Source organism: Anguilla rostrata, chromosome 3, assembly GCF_018555375.3.
Source record: "Anguilla rostrata isolate EN2019 chromosome 3, ASM1855537v3, whole genome shotgun sequence".
In the NCBI taxonomy this organism is placed as follows: Eukaryota; Metazoa; Chordata; class Actinopteri; order Anguilliformes; family Anguillidae; genus Anguilla; species Anguilla rostrata.
In genome coordinates this window covers 12,909,412-12,928,331 of record NC_057935.1, presented here as the reverse complement: position 1 = coordinate 12,928,331, position 18,920 = coordinate 12,909,412, and the positions used below count along the sequence as shown (strand labels likewise).

Below are 18,920 nucleotides of genomic sequence, written 5' to 3'. Positions count from 1 at the left end.
TGACGTTGGTCGCCCTCCAAAGGGCAAGGACAAACGTTCAATGGACAACTTGGACGGTCCAGGAACATTTCACTGACCCACAGTTTCCCGTGACGTCTGATACCAACCCGATTTACGTAATTTACTTGCGAGCTATAGCTAAATCGGAATGTTACGCAATGGCTGAGGATTTAATTATTAATATCCTCCCCTTTTAAATTCTGTATTTTAAATTTGACCGCCACCGAAGATCAAATTCGGCCATGAAGAGACAGCACAGACAACACAGACATGATTTCCATGTAAATGCAACCACTATTAAGAAGAAACAAAACATTTTAGATTTTATATTTTATTTGACAAATTATTATTCTTTACAGTCTATTTTATTTACAGTAATAAAAATAAATCATTTTCATCAAGGAATACATTCGACATTTACAGTGCAGTGTGTAGCATGTACCCTCTTTTGTAAAGTGCATTGTACTTTCCATCATAGTTTTATTTTCACAATACAAAAGGAAAAAAAATTATATCCATGTGTCCACGTCAAATTATCAAAAAAAGACAATTTCCTCACTCCGGTCTAGATCCATGTACACAATAATGAACAAAATATAAATGATTCCTTGTAAATGTTGTTCTTTCTAATCTTGCAGGCAGTTCTGTGAAAGCTCCCAGTTGTGCAGATTTTGTTTTAAGTGACAAGATAAATGTTGATAGTTAGGTACTTGCATTGAGAACAGTGTTTAGAGCTAATTGGGAGAAATTACCTTAATCTCTGTAATTAACTAATTAGAAGTATATAATGCTGTCTGTACCACTGTATTCCTTTTAATCAGGTTGTAGGGAGCTATTTTTTGAACGGGTAAGGGAATTCTATATTTGGGGAAGATTCAGTCCTAATTTTGTGTTGAGGAGGAGTGGTAGTGAGTGAAGAAGGCCTACTTTTTGAGAATGTCATATTTTTTGCTTTTGCAGTCCTCTGTGAATTTTGAGGAGAGACAAATGTATCCTTGGTTGGTATCCTTGGTCTGGGAGGAGAGTAGAGATTGCTGGTCTGTGCATTTCTCCTGTTGCTAATGCCCCCACTGTGAATTCCACACACAGTCAAACATATGGATTAAGCTGAGCTTTGAAAAGCCTTCAGGCTTCTGCAGTGGTGTAGGTTTCGTTTGAACATTGGGGGGGACATATTAAGCGGGAGGTCTGGGGGTCCTCCCCCTGGAAATTTTGAGCATCAAACACTTCATTTCCTGCATTCTGGTGAATTTTTATGCACCAATTTGTGCCTTTTCTGCATCAATTTATGGTGGAAATGCTTCTTTCCTGTTTTTATCGGAGGGGGGGGGGGACAAATGCACGTGTTCTAAATATTGTGGGGGAAGTATCACCTGCGCGAAATCTACGCCTATGGGCTTCTGCAGGTATTCTCCGTGGTGCTTCTACGCTCATGCCTCTCAAGTCTTCACCCTGCCCAGCAGAGAGGTCACAGGCTGCCTGCGTTTCCCCACTCTCCATCTGTCTGCGTGACCTGGCCAGGGCTCTCCTGCGCAGAGCAGACGTATTGGATGAGGGACGGATCCCTTGGAAATCCCCGTGCTTTTGGTTTGGCCCTAGACGCTTGCACATCGGATAAAGCACAAGTGGATAAAGGCTCGCCCCTCTATTGAAGGTAAGCGCTTCTGCACAGTGTGTGTATAAGAATACTGCCTTATTTTCATTATTCAACATAATTTTAAAACTGTGTTGTACTCTGGAATCTAGCATAACAACATTTACTGAATCATTGAGTAAAAAAAAAAAAAATCACATAAATAAGACACTTGAAAAATGTGGCACTTATAGCTTTGCAGATGTACATGTTCAAAAATAACTTGGAATATCAATTTGATTTTTTAAAAATACACTAAATACACACATATACATGCACGCACGCACGCATGCACACACACGTATCCAACAATAACAAACATTACTGAACTCATGAATGTCCCAGCTATGTATATAAAAATATGTTTTGTTACAGCATTGTGTACGAAAAAAAGAACAGTTCCACTGAACCCACAATATGTTTGGCACCCCGTGAGATCAGTCAATTACAATACAATATATATTGGCAATAAAACATTAATACTTGTCACATGATTCTTACTGAGGGAGACCTACAGGATTTAGGCGACACACAGTTTCTCAGACAGAGAAAGCATGGGGGACTTCAGGATGTCTGAAACCTATGAACTCACACACATGCACAAGAAGACCGGTGATTGCTATTTGGTTGCAGTTACAGTGTTTTGGAAGGGATTGGCCCCAACACGGGCCATGCCGCTGCACATCTTTGCCGCTACACCATGTTTCCACCATTTTTCCCTGAAGTCCGTTGAATCGGCTACATCTATCATTATGGCTCAGGATCAGTGCCGAATCGCCCCAGTCATGCTTGTCCATATGCAGTTTCACCATAAAAGCATGTGACCCAGCCAAGCCAGTTACGTGTATGGGTTATTGTTATCACCCCCCCCCCCCCCCCTCCCTTGGGTATTCATATGAATCTGCAAATATTATCATTCTATATTAGCAAAACATTTAAATTCCCATATCAGGTTGGTGAACTTGGAGGCATAATCTCCAAATGAAGCTACATGTTATACTTATTGGTCTAAATTTAGAACACCTGTGATGGTATATTCACTCATTTTCAACCATAGTTTTTTTTTTCCACAATGTGATATTCAAGTGACGTGCCTGTGACTGAAAATTCTTTGATGGTCATATTGGCTGCAGCTTCTGGTTCATGGCAAAGAAATGTCATTTTACTTCCACATAAATAATATGGCCAATAATTGTGCCAAATTCGAGCAACATTAGGCATTGTTGTGAATATTTTGGCATCAATACTGACCATGAGCATTTAACTACAACTCCCAAAAAGTAATATATACATCAGGCCATTTTCCACAGAATAAATCCCAGAAAAAACTTGTATTCCACTGCTTACAAGTTGGAAGCCTCATTGTGCACTGTACTGTAGACCAGTGGTAACCAACCCTGTTCCTGGAGATCTACCATTCTGTAGGTTTTCACTCCAACCCTAACAAAGCACACCTCATTCAACAGCTGGGGATTTCATTGAGCTGCTAATTCGTAGAATCAGGTGTGCCAAATTAGGGTTGAAATGAAAGCCTACAGGATGGTAGATCTCCAGGAACAGGGTTGGTTACCACTGCTGTAGACCATCTCAGTGTGGTTTCTTTTCATGGAGGGGAAGAGCAGCCTCATACTCATCTGAACTAATTCCTGCAAATCAGTCATGGACCTATGTGATTGGTCCAAGAATGGCTTCACTTATGCAAATGTTAATCAATGAACACAAACACAAACAGCAATCACAGCCTTGAGTGTACTCCAGAAAGGCTTAAAACAACTCTGAGGTTTAAGGATAACTAACCACACTCTTGGCACTAACGCATGCGGCACAAGATGACATTGGCTTTCTTGCCGCATTTCCGTTCCCCTGTCCAAACACAGCGCTGTTGCCTCACAGTGTAAAGGCAGATGTGGGGTACCCCACAATTCCATCAGTGAGTGAAAAGTGAGAAGCACTCGGCCATCCCAGGTTTAACAAGGGAAAGTGTGCACCTAGAGACCCGGACCAATCTGACACAAAATGCATTATACATTATTGCAGGTGAGGGTTAGCCAAGGCCAAAAGATATAGAGCTTCTGCATGTCAAAGGAGGGAGTGGCATTGCCAACAATTGAAATGTGCATTTGTGTATCCCCCTGCAATGTTGTAGAAAGTACAATTTCTAAATATCTATAAAGTTTTTTTATGTTACATTGGTTCATCTGCGCCATTTTCCAGAATGAGGGTTTTTTGGTAGCAGCATTAATTCGTCAAATAGCCTGTTTGACATCATACAGTATCGGTGCGGCTTCGTAAATAACGTTTCATTCGCTCGAGCCACGGATATGAACGCTGTGGCCAGTTCGTCTTCTTGTCTAAATCGACCTTTCAACGCTCCACCAAAGCAACCACTGATAATTGGCCTGGACACTGAGAAGAAGCCTTGTGTATCATGAGACGATCACTTGGTTTTCTGCTGTAAATTGTGAATGTAAGCCTTTTAGTTCAGAAACGTGAGGATCTAATGACTCCTGCCTACTACTGTGCGATTATCCTATATTCTGTTCTCCACATAATTTACACATTTCTAGTACGTAGGCTATATATATATATATATATTACCATGTGCGCCCAGAAGCCGTCAGACATAAATAAATAAATAAATAAATAACGTAGAATTTAACCGCAAGTGAAATATAATGCGTCTCAACTGGCTTCCCCTTTTGCACCGTCAGATGAATTTTCATTAACCTCGGCGTCTAAGCTGCTGCGACGCCGGGAGGCTCGGTTGCAAACATTGTTGAAGATATGTGATACGATCATAGGGGAAATATAACCAGTGAGAAATATTGTTGTACGTGTTAAATCATATTAAATCGTCGAGAAAACTGATTGAAAGTAGGTGTTTTTATAAACTTGTAATTATTTGAGGTTGGACGGTACTGTCCAGCATGTAGGCTAGGTTATATTTATCTAAATATTTTCTCTTTCAGATTATTTAAATGGGAAATCAATTCTATGAATAGAGCCTTCGTTCTATAAACGCAGTTTATTTATTTATTTATTTATTTATAATGAGTCGTTTAAATTGTGGTTGACACGTGTATATGTATATGATAGCTAGTCACGTTCATGATTTACGACTATTCCGGTTTAGTGTTATTACATGCAGAATAATTGAAGTAGGCCTACACAGCACACATCTTCTCTGAGGGTAAGGTGATGGATACTGCCTGGAAAGTGTTCGCTTAGAAAATTACTTTTATGCGTGTACAATTTTTATTGTTGCTGTTGTTGTTTTCCTCCAGTACGATTTACTCTTAGTCACCACCAGTAGGAACATCTCAGTCCGATGGCCCAAAATGTATTGGTTAGCTTTCTGTTGCTATCCAAGGTACTGAAATGATAAGTGCGCTCGGTGGCGTTTTGGTTGCTATAAAACCCTGTGCTCCGACAGTTATAATTTTAGCGATGTTTGAATGGCTTCAGCAAGAATGCCTACTCATATTGTTGCTTCTCACTTAAATTCATTTTTTCGTCGGATAGTGTTAATTAATATAAATTAGAAGAGGCTGTTCCTCATCAATGTCGAATTTATTTAATCAACCTGACCAGAAAAAACTCAGGTTTAAATAAACTCTAACAGAGTTTATGAGTCCAAGTATACTCCATAAGAGTTACAAGTATTATATCACAGTTTTTTACCATTACCATTTTGCTATGCATCTACCACTTGATTTAACTTCTTCAAATGTGTTTTATAGAGACATTTATTGTAGAAGTAAATTGTTATATTTATAGACTTAGAATTGTCATCAAGTAAATACATAGGCGGGCCCTCGAAAAACTTGGCACAATAGTGAAATGACTGAGATATAGACAGGAGTTTACATAATGGAAAAGGTACCCCATTGCCAAGTTACATATACTGTACACAGAGAACCTCTTTGTTGTACCGACATAAGTCGAACACAGTCAAATTAGCTCTGGGACAGAACTAGCTTGTAAATTCTGTATCGCTGTGTGCACATTTCCGTTGTACTAACACATAGGCTACAGATTCTATCGGGTCTGTGAGTATGCCCTGCTTCTGATTTATTTGTAGTGTTAGTATTGGCATTTTTATACTTCACTAAATTTGAAGGAAGGATACTACACAGTCTTTGCCATTCTTGCAGATGTAGCCCTGCCGAATCCTGTTCACTCAGATTCTATCGCTGGGTGGGTGGGGCCGAACAGTGTAAGCGTGGTCGCCGTGGCCGAAACAACTATCCAGCCAGTTCCATGCCCAAGTCTGTCCACCCTACCAAATACGAGTTCCAACCGATTTTGCAGTTATGTTCGACAAACGCCATTCTGACGAGTGCAGACTCACTCGGGGTGCTAAACTTGTTATTATTATTGAAATTTGACCTCTAATAAGCCATAGACATTTATTCACCGGTGGAAAGATTATATACTTGTAGATAAAAGGCTCACAGTGTATATACTATTAGACCCGCAAGCCTTGTTTTAAGGGACAAAATTGGGAAAAACTAGGTCATAGCATGTGATTTTCTTGTGACCGCGATTATGCATATATAGCCTACACCCACAGGGTAGGCGTATAATAGACTACTCCGCAAAACATATGAAAACAAGATAAAACAAGCAAGTGTAAAAAGATAGGCTACTTAGGCCTATATATAATTCATGGCTATACATCACTTGACGTCCTTGGCCGCAGAGAGATGTTGGAGGGAACGCATCCGCAGCACGCCAGCCACAAAGATTTCTGGATGTCGGGGTTTCTAAAGGCGTAGATGATGGGGTTGATAACTGAACTGCACGTGGCAGGCAGGACAGTGGCATATGTGTAAATTATTGGATAGCTGGAGTCCGCTACTATAGAGTACATCGCAAAGGGCATCCAACAAAGGGCGAAGGTGCAGAGGATGGCGGAAAGCGTGGACACGCCTTTCGTGGTGGAAATGGCCATGAAGTGGTGCTGCACTGCGATCTGCTGCGCGTGCCGGAAGGCTATTTTACAAATCTGCAGGTAGAGCTGCATCATCAGTGCGAAAATGAACAAAAACGTCACTGCCAACACCACCGCGTTGTTTTTAGTCACCGGGCGGCAGACGCTGCAGGAGGACTCATCTCGCAGACAGTTCCATCCCAACAGTGGCAGCAAACCTAAGGCGATGCACACGAGCCAGATGAGTATCACCATGACGTAGGTGAAAGTCACCGTACGCTCAGTGTGGTAGGTCAGCGCATTGTACAGAGAAAGGTACCTGTCCACGGTGATCGCCAGGATGTTGAGTACGGAGGCGGAGAAGGCGGCAATGAGCAGTCCCACAGCGACTAGCGTCACCAGCTCCGTATTCAGCATGTAGGTAAGGATGAAATTCAGTATGAGACCCAGCCCCGCCAGCAGGTCCGCGACCGCGAGACTCCCTATGAGCACGAACATAGGCGCGCGCAGGGTGGGCGTGTAAAAAAGAATGGCAATCACAATTGCGTTCTCGCAGGAGATAAGGGTTCCAGTCACGCACAGTGCGACGTCCCAGGGGCTGACAGCGACCGGCTGTACGTCTGTGGTCCGGACGGGCGAGGAGTTCCCCACGTCTTGGAAATTCCAGGTCTCCGAGTTAAAAGAGGAAGTGTTCTGGAGTTGGTTGCTCATTGCTGCAGCAAGAGGGTGAATCATAGCTGAAGGAGAGGGAGGGGGCGAGGGTGTAAGGAGAGAAAGGGGGAGAGAATGTGTGTTTGAGTGGTACACGTAGAACAGCAACAAAACCGCCAGCTTTGGTATTAAAATAGAAATTACATGCTGAAAAAGGAATAAAAAGGCTTTCGCATCACCCGCTTAATGGATGTACCATGCAACCACACCCACATGAACACAACTACTAGTAGATTTTTAGTTTACGATTTCTGAATCTCTTATTCCCATGGAATGTTGCGCTATTCCTTCTATAACAGAGCTCGTAAAATAGGTTGTAGCTCATTCGTGAGCTACAGCGTACTGCTGCCACAAGTAGTCTGTTAGAATTAATAACATTTTAGAAAATGTCTCTGTTTTCTCAGATAGCATGTATTCGTGTTTGAAATGTGGCATACACAATGACAATGAAGTTAAAAATGGAAATATAAGTCAAGTGTGATGTAACCAGTTGTATATTTTATACATTGCTAAGATCAATATTAGCGTTACTATAGCACGCGTATCTTACAAAACAGACAGTAATATACGTCCCTTCAATTCCATATCATGCTCTTGCAAGCCTGACGCCATGCAGACAAATAGCACGAGCTAATTTTAAACTCAGCGTGCCAGCGTTTCATTCACAAATTTCTCCCCTGTACCCATATATACGCTTCATCCGCGCCAACAAAGGACTTGAAGAGGTCATATAATAAACCTAAACGACATCATTGCCGATAAGACGTGACACAGTATTTTCTTTCTCTTCTAATAAACAACTAGTCATTAACCAATTAATAAATATTGATACATAAAACAAGTTCATCACCAATACGCGCATCCCCACAAATAACCTCCAAACAATACCCCAGTTCCTTCAAGCTCCGATCCTTTTTTTTTTTTTTTCAAATCCAAGCGCAGTCCGTGACAGCCACACAAGAAAGAAGGAATGGAAATGGAGAGCGAGAGGGGAGACACCTATGGAGAATTTTCTAAAAGGAATTACCAGTGCTGTATCTTCCTCTTTTGTCGTACGTCCCTGGGTGAAATCTTTATTTTTTTTACTCGTCGAGTCCTTTGTAAAGACACCTTATTCCTTGGTTAACATTGCTAATAATGTTGGCAGTTCGCTGGCACTGACTCTCGGTTAATATTCTACCCCCATTGGACGTGCCGATGATTCTCACTTCTGACGTCAAAAGTCTTCACTACAGTCATGAACGGGGTCTGTGAATCAGATATGTTATGGTCAAAATATTAATCATAAGAAAAATGTGAAATTGCATGCATTTTTTTAAATCAAAGCGACTCTCGTAGTGACATTATCATTCAAAACGTCCAATTGTACAAACTCGTTTCGCCCCAAGGTCGTTGAGAGATGCTCAGCTGTGCAGACAGACGAGTGTATACCGTTCACAAACGGCCACGTCAAGGTGATCTTTCTTCAATACCGGCTACACATTTTTTCTTAAGTACAATGTAATTCCACAAAGAGTTCCACAAAAATAGCTTTTACTTTGAATGGAAGAGCACACACCTGAACATTGTATTGTTAGTCTATATCCTGCTACGTGTCTACATTCAGTCAATTTATTACGAAATCCTTGCGTGCATACCACGTGTAGCCTGTTTTTTTAAAGTTGCCTACAATAAGCAAATACTTGCCATTATTTTCCTAGGAATTTAGCAATTTAGAGGCTATAACTATTGTCATAGCTGTTGCTTATTTCAATGACCTTTTAGTGTTCTCATGAACAGTGATCGATGCCGTTTCAGCTGGGTCAATACATTAATATCAGTTTCCTCATTTGGCCAGGTTTTTATGAGGCAAAACCTGATGGTGAACAACGAGGGACGTAGTGCACCCACAGTTTTTTGAAGGGGCACAAACTCAAACATACAAAATCCAGAATACAAACTTTTTTGTTTCCTCCAATCATTTGTTTCCCCTATTTTATTACTAAAGTGATAGTATTACACGTCCAACAATGACCGCAAACTGTCTAAAACACCATTAATATTTCAGCAACATATGGTGCTAAATAGTGGTGCTGTAAATCTATCTGGGCACAGTGATAATACTTCAGTAGTTCCCATTAATTAGCAAAGCCAAGAGAAGAGTACGTGAATCTTTAATGTATGCTACTCTGCATCTATTTTCCAAATTTTTTTCAACTAAATGAAGAGCTACATGGGACTACAACATGCAAGTATTATGTATCTTATATTGTAATGTGTGCGCGCGCGCCCGTGCATGCGTTCGTGATAGAGAGAGGGGGGAGGGGGCAGAGAGGGGGGCTTCGGTGCTGCCTAACCTAGCTAACATTGGCTGATTTGAAATAATGCACAGTTGATAATTATCTAATAGCTAGCAAGTGAAGAGAACGTAGCTAGAAAACTTGCTGCCACATGTAAATTCACAACACACATCTGTGGGGCGTTCTCACAACTTTTTGAGCAACTTTTATTTGGTCATTGAACACAGCCATCCCAAACTTCAAGGGCCGTCTTGTTGCAGTGCGGTTTGCTTCATTTCATTGACGTCATTGATCATTTTTTGATCGTGTTCTCATTTTCTACGTCTTCTCTATGACTAGAAAAGTAGTAAACGAATTGCCAGGTTGTCCTGGACGCATGTTAACCGCGGGCTAGTGAATCACCTGACCGGAGTGGGGTTAGAAGCTACCAGAAATTTTGCTGATTAGATAACCAGCAAACAATCTATTTTCCAAAGGGAACCTAAATTAACTGATGGCATATTACATTTCCAATGCAGACATTGCCTGGTCACACATTGCCTGACATTGCTACAACTCTCATTTATATCTCGTCCTAATGTGCATTGTGGGTCAAAGTCACAGGTCAAACTACATCCTATGGTACAACCCTCTCCCGACTCCAATTGAAGAGGTTTTATTATCCCTGATGCAAGCTGACTTGTGGATGGAATAACATATGAAAGGGCGATTGGGGGTTTACCGAAGGATGTTTTGTGCTATATTTAGAAGAATAGCCTACTTTTGACAAAATTGTCGTGAATAAATATTACAAATGGAAAATTCTAATAAATAAATAAATAAAATTTAAAAATCAATCAATAAATAAAAATGTTAATTTCATATCCGAGAGGCGCCTCTGGAAACAATCTCAACGCGATTAGCTGTTTTTGTAACCTTTAAAAATGCCAGTCGTTAATGATTACTTGCACAGTACGCTGTGGCAGCGCGTTAATTATTAGAGATTAAATATGAATAACTATTGTAAACGCGACAACTGACGTCTCGTTTTTAGGGTGGTGTAAAACGGGGTGATCACGTGGTGTTATTACCATACATTTCTACTGAGCTGTGGGAGGAATACAAAGTAACTGTTTACTACGTCCCGTCGCGGTTTCATTCATAATCTTCATGTAGTCCGCATTATGGGAGCTATTACCGGCTATTACCGTGCTTCAGTACTCGACCACCTTTTCCCAAATGCGAATGTTCTCGAAAGATAGTCACTGGCAAAATGCACGTATAGTTATTCAAAAATATATCTGAAACATTATTATGAAATCTCGTATTATTCGTCTTCGTTCTACTAAGGGGGGGAAGCCCTTTTTTTGAGCGAAATACATCTGCAGGCTTGCTGATGCGCAGACGCACACCTATCCGGGTTACGAGTAGCCGAGAAACTGAATTACTTTTGGGAGCAATCATATGTTTCGGGTTAGTCTGTATTTTCGGGTGTATTCGTCACGGCACCAATATTGATTGAATTGCCTTTAGCTCGATCAAATTACTAGTCGTCTCTGCGAGACTTGAAGTGTCACCTCAAAGCTCACCGGCACCAGGCTCAAGTTTCAGCTTTTCGTGATCACATCCTGGTTTACTGTCAGCCCACCTCTCGCCTGCACGCACACACACGTTTCCACAGCCCCCGTCACCACGTTTTCTCTAAACCAAGAGAAAGTACTATTCTCCTGACTCCTGTGTGCTGGTGATGTGTGGCCCTATTCCACAGTTCGAAAGTGGCTATCACATATATCCTTGGATATGGAGAGTGGAGGAGTTGGAAGGAAAATGAGCTGCGTGTTCTTTTTTTTTTTTTTTTAAATCTGCGCACATTCTTACTATTGTCCTTTTGTGGAATGATGATACGCCTGTGAAGCTCACACCACCTCATACTTGCCTTAATCTCAGTCTAATATATGACAGAACAACAATATTTATTCTCGCCATATGCATACTTGCTAACATTATATACATAATTCCTAATTGCATTGGGTCCGGTGGCACAATCTTGAACACCTTGCATTCAGCATAGTGCTCTATGAGCTAATAACTCCACGAGTTTTCTTTCTTTTTAAAGATTTATTTTATTGATCTCGTTTTTCAGTTTCAGGCTACTTATTTGGCCCAATAGTGAAATGTAGCGTAAAAACTATTTGAAACCTGAAAGTTGTTTTTCATTGATTGTATTGAGGAGATTATGAATAAATTATATTTTCTCTCCTTCAGATAGACATACCAAATTCACTCCCACTCTACTGATTTCTGCTGACCATGGTCAAATGAAAAAAAAAAAAACACACAATCAAGCACTTTGTCTATGTGTATGTGTGCATATAAGCTTGCAAATGTGTGTGTGCGCGTGTGCGTGTGTGTGTGTGTGCACGTGTGAATTTTCCTTGATGTGTTCTCTGTGTTTTTTTTTTGTTTTTTTTTTGATGACTCTTTTCATTTGCTGAGACCCTGGATTAGCTTCATTGAACCATCCGCTTGCCTGCCTGCTTCACTGTGCGCTCCCCTTAGAAATCCTTTTCCCCTGCGAGGGCAGCGGGGTGCCACTCCTTCGCTCCTCTGGATTCAGCTGTACCCCTGTCAGAGTTGAGGCTACATGAGCTGAAGGAGGCTCTCAGAATTTGAGGATGCTGTGAACGCCACATTTAATCGTCTTTAATCGGAGACGTCGCATCTGGATCCATTAAACTCCCCGTTAACACCAGGAGAAAATGCCGTGGAATCCCTCCTCAGTAAATGAATTTCTCCTGCTGGGAAAATTCCCCGCAGTCCAGCTCCCAGGCAGGAGGTTTGTGTAACACGGCGTGAAAATCTGGTGCACAGCTGTCGGAGGATATCTGGCAAGGGACCAGCAAAGGTAGACCGTGCTACTGTCATACCAGGGTGACCTAAGCCTGGCATGGAGAGGTATTACGGGTGGGACCAAGGAGTCCATACAAAAGAGCCTCTGGCGCTTCATTGATAATCCGTACACACGCGCAGGATTAGAAGAGATTCCCTCGCGCCGCACCATTACTGCCAGTACTGCATACAATATTCTCCCTCTCACGTGTTCTACTGCTCTGGCTCTATATCATTACATCACTCAGTACTGGCACAGCATCATGCTCATGTTATCCAACTTGAGCTGTCAATAGTGTTAATGTCTAGTGAGGGCTGATTTACTTTCTCAAGGCCACAGCATGTCAAAAATAGTTATGCATGCAGCCTGAATGTCCACTATACATAATCCCTGGAGTATTATCAGTCACATCAGTTCCCACACACGACTAATGCTTTACATCCAATACATTGCAGGCTTTTTCTAATGTGCTGTTCCTTCAGAAGAACATTACCTGTAATTGGTTAATTTATAGGCTGCAGGGCAAGACTGCTAATGCTGACTTAAGGCTGACCCCAATATTGGTGGGGTTCATTGACGCCTGCTTACGCAAAGTATATCCTGTTGAAAATGAAGACATAAGAAAAAAAAAGTTCAAAATCTGCATTGTATTTTAAAAGGTGTGAGGGAAAGGATTAGATAGAAAGGGGGGCATGACTGAGTTTGTATTTGTACTTCACTGAAGATTCTTCAAAGGCACCTTTAAGCATTTTTGTTAGTAAATAGCCCAGTGTAAAGCACATATGTTTATTCCACCTATGCCTACTCCCCACCATTCACTAGGGTTACATGCATCCAAACCATTGATTTATATTTTACAGACCACTATTTCAGATACCCTGTAGCACAATGTGTGAGGCTAGATATACTGTCAACAGTTAAATGATGTGATTGAAATATGACCTTTTCAACAAAATGGGATCCTATTTATATCCATACCCCATGGAGGTGTCCTTATAATTTCATTAAGGAAGAAAGGATTGACAACCACTGGAAATCTGTTGTTATTATCCCCCCTACACACACACATACACACACACACACATATTCACACAGCTCAACCACATGACCTTCCATCTCACTGTGCCCTTGCCAGATGCACACTAATTAGTTAGTATGAACATGATAACCCCCGTAAATAGGGGGCCCCCTGCCTATGAAACCATCTTTTCAGGGCAATTAGCATAATTATTATTTTCTTGATGGACACCCCCATATCTAGGACAGCTTCCTCATGCATTTTTATATCAGCCATTTGTGCTGTTAATATATTTACTGAAGCATTTAATGGTAAGCACCTTGCTTGATGGTGCAGAGTCTTTCCAATTCAACCTTGGATACCTGGAACCCTGCTTAACTTTGGAAGAGTGTAGGCACCCACGGTTCTCCTCCGAAATATGTGGTGGCGCCAACTGCTTCTTTTCACACTGCAGACTATAACGCAACAGCGGGGCCAGCCCTACAAACGCGAATGTCTGTGACCGAGTGATGAAGTTACACCATTGGTCGGCCAAGTTCTGAAGTTAAACCATTGGTTGGCCGGATCACGTGCGTTAGGTCCAGCCATATACTAGGTTTTGACCTAGTCTTGTTTTAAGTTGAACTATTTAAATAATCCTTAGGAATGATTTTTAATGCTCTCGTTAATGATGTGTATTGAGAATTATTTGGACAGGTGTAGGCAGTCTCAGTGCAGATTTTGAGCTCACTAGGGCATTATGGGAGCTGCCACATTCCACTAGCTTGTGTTTGTGGGAAATGGGTTTCCTAGTAGAATGCTGACAAGTGTGGAGCTCTCAGACTCTCTTAGCAAGAGTGATGTTTTGCTGGTTTCAGGCAGGATGTCTCAGCCAGATCTAGAAGACCGTCAGACAGCAGTCATTTCAGTCTGGCCTCCCAGCCTGAAGGAACCAGAGGTAAAGCGTTAGCACTCCGTAATGACCAAATCTTGACGGCATGTCCCATCTCAATCCCACAGAACCCCATTCACTGATGCAATTGTGAAGAGATTCATGGACATGGCTGTAGAAGCCTAACAGGGGATGTACTTCATGAACCCACCCAGAAAGTCAAACATTTACAGAAAGCAGCTTTCATTGCTGTAAGGACGCTCTTTATGATTTCGATCCATGCTGACTTTTTTTGTCTGTCTGCAGTGCTCTGCATAGAATCACTAAGGGTCATCTTGACATGTTATGCTGAAGTGAGGCCGCCTGTGGCTTCTAGGGAAAATAAAGAAGAACAGTTGGGCAGCTAATCTTCTGCTAAAAGAGGGTGAGCACAATGTTTTATGTTTTTATGAATGTCCATTGCTCACACAGCAGCCCCAGTGAGAGTGTTCAGTTTATTTACGGTTTAGTTTTAGTTTAGTTTTCATGGATTTGGTTTATGTGTGTGCTAGAGACCTTTGCCATATTTTCTTATTTTATGAATTCATCACCAAGTTCAACACAGAGCTTTATCCTTTCTGAGTCTATCCTATTTGTGTAGGCCATTGAGTTGCTGGTATGAACAAGACCAAGAATGAGTAAGAGTCTTTACTGTGGTTTTGTTACTTGTGTATGTCATTAATAGTGAAACTGAAGGATTGTTTAGTATACTGTCACAGTGAATTCCAAATTGTTCACACATTTAGAGTGATTTGTTGGTGTGTTTACAGTCTCTCTGTTGCTATGTGTTATTTTCAGTGAACATAATTTTTGCTACATTTCTGTTTATATTCAGTTCAGTTAGACAGTCTCTTGTTTCTAGTAGAGACTTCACAAAATCAATTGATTTGAATTCTGTCCTGATAAAATTGTGGAGAAATTGAACAGCTGAATTAATATCGCTCCTCACCCAGGTAGTAACCTTAAATTATGGCTTTAGGATGATAAAAAGATGAATTCTCATTAAGCCAGAGGGAAACTAAAGTGATAGGAATAAATTATCTGTGGTATGTGCACTATCCTGCATGAGCCTGTATCTCACTACTCAGGCATTCTATGAAAAAGGGATTACCTGCTTGCTTACACTCGGTGAAGGCCGTGGACATTGGACTTTTTAACATGCTGTTTACTGCATGTCTGTCTGTGTGTGTGCGCGTGTGTGTTTCTCCAATTCAGGCATGTCTACCACATTCCAACACAGATACCGGTATCTCTCTTACACTTCACAGGCTGGACTAGACTAAATATACTTCTCCATTACAAGCTATTAATTAGCCTCCCTGCTGAAAGTAATGGGGCTCACTCTTAACAATATTAGCTAACCTATCAGATCAACCGGGTGAAGACAGGTGTAAGGTGTAGGCGGAAATGCATATTCAGGGAGCACCAATTATGAGACGCAGGAGATTTGAATAGTGAGAGGTTTGTGCCAAATACATCAAACGTCTAGGAACCGCCCCTTTGAGAATCTGACCAATAGATATCTATGTAGGCGTGCCCCTGGCATGCCTATAACTGCTATAGTTAGTGCTGTTCTTGGACAGCATGCAAGAGTGCCCAGAAGTCTTTCACTGTCTATGTTGCAAGACTTCAGTAGCAGTCTGCTGAGCACAGCACAAGCTGTGTTACTCCCAACTCTGTTTCTCTTTCCTTTCCTCTGCTTTTCTGGCCAGATTACAAACCTGTTTAATGGGTGGCTTTACAGACCACTGGACCACTCGGGGGGGGAGAGAAGTTTAAATACCGGATTAGTCTGTGTCCATATTTTGCATTCATCCATGTCATCCACAGACATCATCAACGTCAATTTGAAGATTTGTATTGTAAAGCTACAGCTATAGAGAGCTGGCTGTACCTATGATAAGAATACTGATTATGTGGGAGTTCCAGACTATCCCAGGACAGCAAAAGAACTTGAATATCTCAATCCAAGAGATTTTTAAACCTGTTGCTCCCTGTTAAATGAATGATAAAGATCTCTGTGTGTGGTTACATTACATTTATTTGGCAGATGCTCTTATCCAAAGCAATGTACAATAAGTGCATACCAAAGGTCATTGGAACAACTACGGTGGTAAGTAGCTTTGGTGTGATTTGTTGCTTGGCTGGGAACCTTTGATATTTAGCTCGGTGGGCTAATCAAGTTTCTTTTTAGTAGTCGGTGGCAAGGTCTGCAGTTTGAAATCAGCAGCAAGCTTACCTGTCAGATAAGCTTTGATTGCTGCCACTGGATGAAAGGTCAGTGTAAGAGGGATAATCACCCATGTTCCTGGGTCAGAATTAGCTTGTTCCAACACGCTGCACAGCAGATCCCAGCACCCTGGCACACGCTAGCCACATGGTGGGGTTCTTAACCTTGACCATGTGCCCTTTTTCACAATAATGGAAATCCTCAGCTTGTCTCGCTGTGACGAAGACTCCACTGCTGGAGGCCCAGGAGAAATGGTGTCAAACGCTGTGTAGCAACATCATTTCCTGTGTAGCCTGCCCGTTAAACATGGGGCTCGTGTCAGAATTGCAGGTAAGCGATGACTACACCTCTCTGCTTTCACTGTCATGCTGCACATCTTCCCCTTGTTGGAATGTCTTTATGTTGCCTGAGAAAGGATCCCCAGAGTTATGTTGATGTTTCAGTGGGGGCACTTTTACAGGGTGCACGGTTAACAGCTGTAATGCATGGTTGCCTATGAGCGTGCTAAAAACTGTTAACAGCAAGCCAATGCTAATAAAGCAGATGGCCTTCTATATTCCCATTAGCAAGGGGTATAAAGTGGATCTTACACTTTCCTTTCTTATTTGATAGTGGAAGAGTTCTGGGACTTTTTCTATTTTTCTCAAGGGAAAATCTAATACAAATATGAAATATGTTTCAGTGTATTTAAAAAATAATGAGAAACCATTGTATATTTTGACAAAGACCAAATTAAGCTGGGACATGCTGGTACTCGCCTACGCAAATCTGAACTATTGCAAGCCATTAAAATAAAGTGAAAGGCTATCTAATGAAGTGCTGAGAAAAACAAAATGGCAGAACTTTCCTTTTCCTAAAATTGTCTGTAATCTGCAGGATTTTTTTCTTTTCTTCTGATGTCTAAAGGGTTAAAGTGTTTCACAGCAGGTGCCTCCTCAACCTGGAACAGGAGGGGTGGGTGGCCTGGAATGGGAGCTGCATGCCCTTCCACATCACTGTTCCAGAGTGACCATGCAGGAAAAGAGAGTGGGAATAAAAATAGTCTGAGCACATTTATATCCATGCTGAGGTTTGGGGAACGGGCAAGTTTCGCATAAGAGTGAGAATCAAATGAGGTTAGTGATGCAGTACAAGAAAGGATTATGGGGGGTGGGTACTTGCAGATGTTTAATTTTTAATGGGCTGCTGGCTGGTCTGCTGCGTAGCGCAGCGGCTATTAGCCTTTTGACCAATGGGGGACACATACGTAGCCCAAAATGACTTGTGTGGGCTACACTTGTAACTGGTTTATTGTTGGTTAACATCAAGTCAGCAAAACCTTTGATTGATTGTTATTCTTGAACAAGGCTTCATCTCCCATATGCCCCTAAGTACTTTATTGTCCTATTTATATTCTCTTCTGTTTTGTAGCTGACGATGCTTTTACATTGATGGGAAGTTTAGAGAGTTGGGGGTTTGAAACAGTGGTATAGGGATTACAGAAATTATCAAGATGATTTCCTTACTCAAGTGTCTGTGTCAGGTCTTTCATATTGGGAGCCCAGCTTACAACAGGACTTATTTTGCACAGCATAGAGTCCCCACAAAATACGAACAATAATTCTGCAGGGACAAATTACTAACTTTGAAGCCTACTGTACATTCAGTTTTTTATGGGGGTATGGGGGTATGGCCAAGATAGATATGTATTATAAAACAGCCAGAATTTAGGAATACATCAGCATGTTTGTGGGCGTTTCAGAGGGCTATGAATATGGTAAGTAAAAAGGCTGTGTACGAAGAAAAGGAGTTTATTGGAAACACCTACCAAATACTTACCACGGCAGCTATGATTTAAAGTTAGTAGACTAAAGATGTAGAACAATACTAAAGTAGTAGAAGTATGATGTGATTGGAATACAGCCTTTATGCTGTACAAATTAAGAACTATTATTTAATGTATGTGTATTTCTATTCATATTTGAATATGTTGTATTTCTATAGATATTAATTGGCAAAAACAGGATGGCCAAGTTCCAGTTTGCAGTTTAAAGTGCAGGTACAGTTTTAAGATGTTTTATGTATAGTTTAAGAAGTACATAAAATAGCCTGGAGGGTCCCCATCCCACCCCCCCACCCCTCTGTCTTCAATGAAACACGGTGGTAGGAGTATTATGGTTTGGTATGTATGCCTGCCACAAGTTCTGGCTTAGATGTCTTCAGTGATAATGAAATTTCTGACAGGAACAGCAGCAGAATAGTCACTTTTCTCCAACGTAGTAACCTTAAATCATGGCTTTAGGATGATAAGATGATAGAATTGTGTGGGAGTGCGTGTGTGCATCCCTAAGCACATGT

General features: G+C 41.4%; 2 protein-coding genes across 2 annotated transcripts in view; one reads left to right on the top strand and one right to left on the bottom strand.

The window, feature by feature from the left end:
- Positions 1-2,516: 2,516 nt before the first annotated feature.
- Positions 2,517-8,726, bottom strand: LOC135250228 (G-protein coupled receptor 12-like). Its single transcript, XM_064326314.1, has 2 exons — positions 8,305-8,726; positions 2,517-7,303 (listed from the first exon to the last, which is right to left on the bottom strand). Exon 2 carries the CDS (start codon positions 7,299-7,301, stop codon positions 6,306-6,308), a length of 996 nt encoding a protein of 331 aa, XP_064182384.1. The 5' UTR covers positions 7,302-7,303; positions 8,305-8,726; the 3' UTR covers positions 2,517-6,305.
- A 9,792-nt stretch (positions 8,727-18,518) lies between these two features.
- Positions 18,519-18,920, top strand: part of si:dkey-172j4.3 (diacylglycerol kinase delta) — a 70,871-nt gene continuing 70,469 nt past the window's right edge. Inside the window, exon 1 of the mRNA XM_064326303.1 lies at positions 18,519-18,621. The gene's annotated coding sequence lies outside the window, so the exon portion shown is untranslated. The remainder of the gene's footprint in view (positions 18,622-18,920) is intronic.